The sequence below is a fragment of the Syzygium oleosum genome, unplaced genomic scaffold (genome assembly GCF_021117445.2).
Source record: "Syzygium oleosum isolate NSW1041296 unplaced genomic scaffold, Sole_v2.1 Sole_v2.39, whole genome shotgun sequence".
NCBI lineage: Eukaryota > Viridiplantae > Streptophyta > Magnoliopsida > Myrtales > Myrtaceae > Syzygium > Syzygium oleosum.
In genome coordinates this window covers 1,391,814-1,399,430 of record NW_026607523.1, presented here as the reverse complement: position 1 = coordinate 1,399,430, position 7,617 = coordinate 1,391,814, and the positions used below count along the sequence as shown (strand labels likewise).

At 40.5% G+C, this 7,617-nt stretch overlaps 1 protein-coding gene across 2 annotated transcripts; it reads left to right on the top strand.

Annotated features, from left to right (window-relative positions):
• The first annotated feature begins 4,355 nt into the window (after positions 1 to 4,355).
• LOC115664560 (uncharacterized) lies at positions 4,356 to 7,119 on the top strand. 2 transcript variants are annotated; one of them, XM_056305790.1, is made up of 4 exons: positions 4,356 to 4,605; positions 5,318 to 5,527; positions 5,606 to 6,526; positions 6,625 to 7,119. In XM_056305790.1, the coding sequence occupies exons 2-4, from the start codon at positions 5,364 to 5,366 to the stop codon at positions 6,725 to 6,727; spliced, it is 1,188 nt and encodes a 395-aa protein (XP_056161765.1). In that variant the 5' UTR covers positions 4,356 to 4,605; positions 5,318 to 5,363; the 3' UTR covers positions 6,728 to 7,119. The 2 variants fall into 2 exon arrangements, with proteins under 2 accessions (XP_056161765.1, XP_056161766.1); XM_056305791.1 differs by having other exon boundaries at positions 4,563 to 4,688.
• The last annotated feature ends 498 nt before the right edge of the window (positions 7,120 to 7,617 follow it).

Genomic DNA, 7,617 nt, shown 5'->3' with positions numbered 1-7,617 from the left:
TTTTTTTTCTGTTTTTGTTTCCGTGATTTGAAGTGCCGATCCCTTTCGATGGTCTACCGGGAGACGGAAATCTCCGTCCTTACATGGTTAAGCATGTTTGAAATAGCCGAAAAGAGTTGATTGTACCAATGAAAAGGTCAGAAACTTAATTTCATTACGTACATTGTCGGAAACGGATTACTAGAATTGCGGAAAGACGGAAATAAATTCCTAAAAAACGAAAACTCGAACTATCGAGTAACACCAAAAACATTTGCTGAAACGTGCCCAAGAAAACTTGAATCACCGATCATCTAAAGTACATAACCAAGAATGGCGTACCTTATTTTCCACGGATTAAATGCTCCAATTGCAATGTCGAGAGAGTGCGATTTTTCGATCGTGGAGTGAGAACCTCTTTTCTTTTGAATGAGAGAAATTTTTTTCGTTTTTCTTTTTGTGAGCGAGAGAATCCTTAGCACACACATTCACACAAAACGTTTCTCCCTTTTTCATTTTCCCACAAATAACTGCCTTCTCTCTCATGGGCCCTTTCATGATTAATGAGCTGGGTTAGCCCAACATGGGCGGCTCAATGTTTATAAAACCCATCATCTCCCACTCGCACATGATGGGCTAAACATAATTCTCTCTTCTCTGCAATATTCATACTAGCAAATAATCCGTGCGACCAGCATATTTCAAGAGCTCGTTGCCATGCATCTGCTAGAAATACATAACAATTCAAATTGGGCATAACGTTTTCAAGTAGATATAGTATGCAATACCCTAGATCAATCAGTCACATTTATATCTCTCTTGATCTCTTTTAGTATCTCGTATATTATATTCACAACTATGATTTACTCAAAAAATCATAATCGATCAACCTGTGAATACAAAAATAGAATGTGACATCATAAACAAATTGATCTTCCTCTTTTCTTAAACCTCTCCATTTCAGTCCAACTCGATTTTCTAGAAAATGTCCTATTAGATCGAATCATTCATGACCATTGGCAACACCCTAAAATAGCGAACACTGAATAGAAACTTTGAAAATAAATCAGAGTCGTGAGGGCACTAAATGAGGAACTCTTATCCTCAAGAGTCTCACACGGCATAAAGTTGAAATCAAAACTTTTGCCACTCTTATTGGTCGTCTCATGCATATGTAGTATGAAATATGTATTACGGTATTAACTCCTTTCTCATGGAGCGTATGTTTTCACATTCAATATTGTGCATACAATAGTTCAGACAAACTCATTGTCTAAACTTGAGTTTACGTATCTACTCTTCCAAAGAATCCATCAGAACTCATATCTGGCATCAAAGACAGATAAAGTAAAATATGTGGGTTATTTTACTTTCGGACATAGTAAATATTATGTTCTCATCTTAACACTCAGTTAAGGCAACATTTATATTTTAAGCTTGAGCTCTCAATTATCTCCTAGATCATAAGCTTAAAATTATTTAATCTTTATTTATCACACAGTGAATAGAGGCGATTACCCGTATATGTGAGTTAATATCATCTGTCCGACATACTTTCTCAACATAATGCACCAAGCATTAAGATGCATAAATATCAAATAAACTCATAGGCATTAATAATGATAGAACAACTTCATTAAATGTGAACATTCAGAGAAAATACAATATTCAGTACATCACTCTCTACGCAGTCCCAGAGATTTTACATGACCATAGAAAACATCTCTAGGAATTGACTTCGTCATAGGATTTGCTATCATTATATGCGTAGATATGTACTGCAGGTTCACATCATTTCGTTCTACCATATCTTTAACAAAGTTGTACTTGGTATCTATATGTTTGGTCTTGCAATGATATTTTGGATCCTTGGTATAAGCTATCGTTGCTTGGCTATCACAATTAACCAATAATGAGCTTGCAGCATTCTCAGCAACACTTAAATGATCCAAAAATCTCTTAAGCCAAACTCCCTCTTGTACTGCAATTGACAATGCCACGAACTCGGCTTCCATGGTGGATAAGGCTATATATGTTTGTTTCTTACTGCTCCAAGATATGGCGCAATTATTCAGTAAGTAAACAAATCAAGAGGTAGATTTCCTTTCATCCAAATCTCCTCCCAAGTCAGCATCTGAGTAGCCTTTAAGTCGCAGATCCTTTCCTTGATAACTTAGAGAATAATCAGCAGTGCTCTTTAGATACCTTATGATTCTTTTGACGGCTTTTCAATGTGCTTGACCTGGATTGAATTGGTACATATTTACCATTTTAACTGAAAAACATATGTTGACTCTTGTACACATCATAATGTACATTAAGCTTCCAACAGCACTGGCATAAGGAATACGTTTCATTTGTTCCTTCTCTTATGGAGTCTTAGGACACAATCTACGGTTCAATCCTTCACCTTTTGCAATAGGAGTATCCATGGGTTTATAGTCTTGTATACAAAATCGTTCAAGAACCTTGTTTATATAAGTATCTTGCGAAAGAGACAATAATATCTTGGAACGATCTCTTGAAATCTTAACTCCAAGAATATATGCAGCCTCACCCATATCTCTCATCTCAAAGTTAGACGATAACTAACTCTTAACAGTATTAACCAACTCCATATTGCTTCCGGCAATTAGTATATCATCAACATATAATGATAAGATCACAAATTGATCTTTGGATCTTTTGATATATACGCAATGATTTTCATCAATCATTGTAAAATCATATGCCACTATGACATTATGAAAACGTATATGCCATTGTCTCAAAAACTACTTAAGGCCATATATCGATCTTAAAAGTCAACATACTTTTTGTTATTGGCCTTTCACAATGAAGCCAACGGTTGCTCCATATAAATTTCTTCTTCTAATTCTCCATTTAAAAAAGCAGTTTTTACATCCATTTGATGTAATTCAAGATCCATACTTGCCACTATTGTCAGAATAAGGTGAATTGAAGTAAATCTTACTACATGAGAAAAAGTTTCTTCATAATCAATTCCTTCCTGATGATTATACCCTTTTGGCATGATGCGAGCCTTATATCTTTCTATTGAGCCATCAGCACTATGCTTATTTTGAGAACCCATTTGTTCCCAATAGCTTTGCGTCCTTTTGGAAGATCAACCAATTCCCAAACATAGTTTGACTTCTTTGACTCCATTTATTCTTCCATTGCAAGCATCCATTTTTTCTTGTCAGGACAATTTAGAGCCACATTACATTCCTTGGCTCATCTTCATCTTGTGGAGCGACCATGAAAGTTTCACCTTCTATGTCAAAACGTCGTTGGGGAATACTTTTGCGACTTGTTTGCTGTACAGGAGATTGTACACTTTATACATTATTCTCCATTACGCTCCCATTTGGATTAGATAATGACAGTATTATCTCATCAGGTGATTGTAATTGAGATTGAGTCGGATTTAATTCCTCACTTCTCACATTACTCCCATTTGGACGAATTCCATTAAGTTCATTATCAGGATCCAAGGTTTTAAATAGTGAGTAGTTCTCACCTATTTTGCCCTTCTTACAAAATTCATTCTCTAAACAATCGCGACAAAGCTCTGTCTTCCATGATGACCTTTCCCAAAGGAATTAACATCTGTAGACCTTTGGGGCCAAGCTGCTGAGCTTGTCGCCTCGGCTAGTATTGGAAAACAAAGCACCACTTGCTCCCTAATCCAAGTCAAGTGGAGGCACAAGCTTAACACTGATGGCTCCATGTCGAGGCAACCCGAGAACGGGCGGGTGCCAGAGGAATGCTTCAAGACAAATTTGGGAATCGGATTCAAAGTTCTGCCGAGAATACGGGATTTACACAACAGCTTATCTGCAGAACTTCGGGCCATTAAGGGAAGGCCTCTCTTCAACTTCCACTCTCGAACACGCGCAGTTTTGTTCTTGAAATCGACGCTGAGCTAGTTGGCGAAGCTGTTCTAGGGACTGCTACTATCAGCACCCTCGCCGAGCCTATCGTGTTGCAATGCAGGTCTCTCCTCTAGACCTCTTCAATCGGTCCATCGTCGAGCATATCTTCCTGTAACCCAACGGAGGCCGCGGAGGGTGCTGATTGAAAGGAATTTACTATTGAGGGTGCTGATTGAAAGAAATGCTAAACTTCAGGGAGCGAACTGCAATTTTCGCGACGGCCAAAACTTTGGCGCCAAAAGGCAACGCGCGGGATATTAGCCGAACACACACTCTCTCTCTCTCTCTCTCTCTCTCTCTCTCTCTCTCTCTACCGTCCTCGCTATCGCCGTCTCTGTCTCTCGGCGCCGCCGCCGCCGCCGCCGCACACCAGTCGCGCGGGCAAAGGTAAGCTCCGATCTTTTCTGTCGTTATTGGCTCTGCCTCTCGTGATCTAGGGTTTCCCCCGCCCAAAATTCAGCCGAGCGAGATTGTCGAGCTGTTTCAATTCAAACCCTAGGACGCAAGATCTCCTCCTCCATGTCAAATTTGTTCTTGTTGAGTTGATAGGGCTACTGCAGAATGTTGGGAGAAACTTGGGTTGGGCGCACCTGACGCTTTGGACAGTTAGGTGAATCTCGAGCTTTGGAACGCCCGGCTCGCCGGAGATTGCAGCGTCCGGCACGATCGATAGATCGGAAATCGCCGGGTAACGAGCGATTTGATGACCCTGGCCGTGGCGTCTTTCATTGCATTTAAGATGCATCTATTTGCTGATTTTGTGAAGGAAACGTGCGTGTCCCATACTACTCCTTGCTTGTACCTGGTTAATTGCTTTTTTGTGCTCCCTTAGGCTTCTGCTTTTGTTCCCTTGCTTCTTTTGATCAAAGAAGGAAGATTGAACGGTGCCGCTAGATGTAACAGTTGGTGAGTACTGGAGAGTGTCTCGTGAGCTTGTTGTGATACACGTCCCCTGTTCTAGTGCTTTGTATGCGCTGCAGTCGCTGTCTGTTTCTTGTACTGAACAGCGACTCGCAAGCTTGTTGTAATACACGTTCCCTGTTTCTAGTGCTGTATATGCACCGCGGTCACTGTCTATGATTTGCTAAATGAGGACTAGACTGTTGACAACATCTTAAGTAAGTCGCTTCCCATTGAGCTTCCCGAATTCTGGGATTAAGTGATTGGATACCCTGGAATGAGGGCATGTAATTGCGTTAGATCTAGTTTGACTTAGTTTAGTGAAAAGTACAGTGGTATGCATGTCAGGGGAAGGAAGATGGTCCTTTGGCTCACTTTAGAAAAAGAATGTGTCTGAAATGGGTTCTCTGGATATCGAGAATAAGATGCAATTCAACAATATTTTGGAAGGATTTCTTATGGCCATTTTGGTTTGCGTTGTTCTCTTGACATGGTAATAGGTTCTGACAAGAGTTGGCGAGAGAGAAAGAGAGAGAAAGGGGGCGGATGGAACCATGTATGCTCAGTTTTTCGGGAGGAGCAGAAGCAGTTTTAGCTCTTCTGGAAAATTCTCCAATCTCTGTTGCTTATCACCCTCTTTACGGCCCACATGATGACCTAATCCTTCTCGAGCTCGATGGGAAGCTTCTTGATGATGTCATTCACCAGAGGTAAGCAGTAGTTTTTGCCTGCATCAAACAATTATTACATATGCGTTCCCTTGCTAATTTATCGGGTTTCCTTTCCAGGGCATTCTTAAGGGGACATCCTGATGAAAATGCAGTTTTCTGTACTCAGTCTAAGACATATGCTGTGAAGTTTGTCGGTACTTCTAACTCTGTACTCCTCATACCCTCTTCAATCCAAGTGCCAGAGGATGAAGCTTCACAGGATGGTAACCAGAAGAGGTGCGATCATGATGTTGCATCTGTTATCAAATTGGCACCGGGTCATTTGGAGCTTGTTGAGATTGCTCCTAAACTGGATAAGCTTAAGCTGCTTCTCTCAGAGAATCCTTATAAGCTTGAGGATGTTTCAGCAATGGAGCTGGAAGAGATAGAAACAAAGAAAATTGGATTGTATAGATGGCATGATCTTGTAAATGAAGTTCAGGCAAGTGAAGAGGAGCTGAAATCTGGATTGAAGGCTCTTTCAGCGGTAGAGATTAGTGGATATTGGAGATTAGTTGATGAATCTTGCATTGGCATGATCCTTAAAATGCTTTTGCACAACTCAGTCTTAAATGACTGGATGCTGAGTGCACTCGATGAAGATGAAGTTCTCCATGTTCTGGAAGCAGATGGTTTCCCTCGCAAGATAGCACATCATTGTTTATCAGTGTTTGGTGATATGGTCGATGAGGGTGAAGGTAGATGTGTCTGGAGACTAAATGAGAGACGGGTTTGTGTGCATTATGCTAGAGATGTCCTCAGAGAAGGGAAAATGAGGATCGATAATTTTACTGACGAGTGGAAGAAGAGGGTGCCTGAGGAGATGGTTGCCAATTTTGAGATGTTAGATGGCGAAGTTTTGAAGGAAAAGCTTGGGGTTGAAACATGGGTACGACCATTTAGGGTTTCTTCGTTGCCATCTGATCCATCTGAGCGGTTCTCCATTCTTTTCAAAGAACGTCCAAAATGGGATTGGAGGGACCTAGAACCCTACGTCAGGTTTGGTGGAATTGCTTATGCGTTAATTGATACGTTTATGTACCAGTGTTCATTGCAAAAGTTCTTAAATGAAATCCATTTTTCAATGTCTTTTACAGGGATCTAAGTGTTCCTGGTCTTTCTTTGGAAGGTCTACTCCTGAAATTCACCAGGAGAGTGCAATCTAGCCCGGAAGCGGAACCTGTTTTCAGTGCAAGATAGTTGGCTGACTTGAGAAGATTGAAATATTACTCAGGTTTCTCCTTTAGCATCCTGGTGAATATTCTGAATGCTTAAGGGAGGTCACCTGAATGAAAACCAAAATTCAACATCCTTCCGCACAAGAGAATGTCCATGTCTCATCATTTGTTTATTTTAATGGAATATTTGCGTCTATGTTCTAAAATAACTGCTTAAAACTGACCAGGGCCAAAAGACGACTAATTATGTTCTCCTGGTGGATTCTGTTATGGCTAGGCGAATCCGGAGATATGGTTACTGTGTCAGAGTTTTATGGCAATTTAGTGCATGTGGAGTATTCTGACCATCAACTGTCTAGTTTGTTACAAATTGCTCTACACAATTCTGGGCAAGATGCAACCTTTTAATGCTAATTACCCATGTTATTGTGGTTGGAACCACAAATTATTTCAATAGGCTTGATACGGTGTGGATATCAATGATGTCACGCTTGCAATGATTCAAGGGAAAATCACTTCATGTGTTTCAATTGTTCTTTCGATATAAATGTTTGTCCTTTAATTGTCGCGTTGAATAATAGTTCAAAGTAGGTTTGAATTTGGGAGACTGAACTGCAATTTAGAACAATGGTTAGGGAGAAAGATATAGTTCCAAGGTTTTCCAATTAGCTTACTGTTGATCATACTTCGTGGTTGAGTTGGTAAATGAATGTTCACAAGCATTGTCAAGACTTTTAATAGTTGCAAGTATGGAGGGTTGTTTGGCGGTTAGGAAAGTTCAGTGCGTCCTTTCAAGCTACCGCTGGCTCCGGTCCTGATCACAAACCTTGAGAAGTGCCTTCCACAGCTTGACACGTGCACTGTCTGGTGTCTCGGTGACCAAATGGAGATTCACTGCCATGTTGCTGCGAA

Coding starts and splice junctions, on each gene's coding strand:
- LOC115664560 (XM_056305790.1), top strand. CDS start 5,364: ATGGAACCATGTATGCTCAGTTTTTCGGGAGGAGCAGAAGCAGTTTTA. Junction 5,528..5,605: donor GATGATGTCATTCACCAGAG/GTAAGCAGTAGT, acceptor TTTCCTTTCCAG/GGCATTCTTAAGGGGACATC. Junction 6,527..6,624: donor GACCTAGAACCCTACGTCAG/GTTTGGTGGAAT, acceptor TGTCTTTTACAG/GGATCTAAGTGTTCCTGGTC.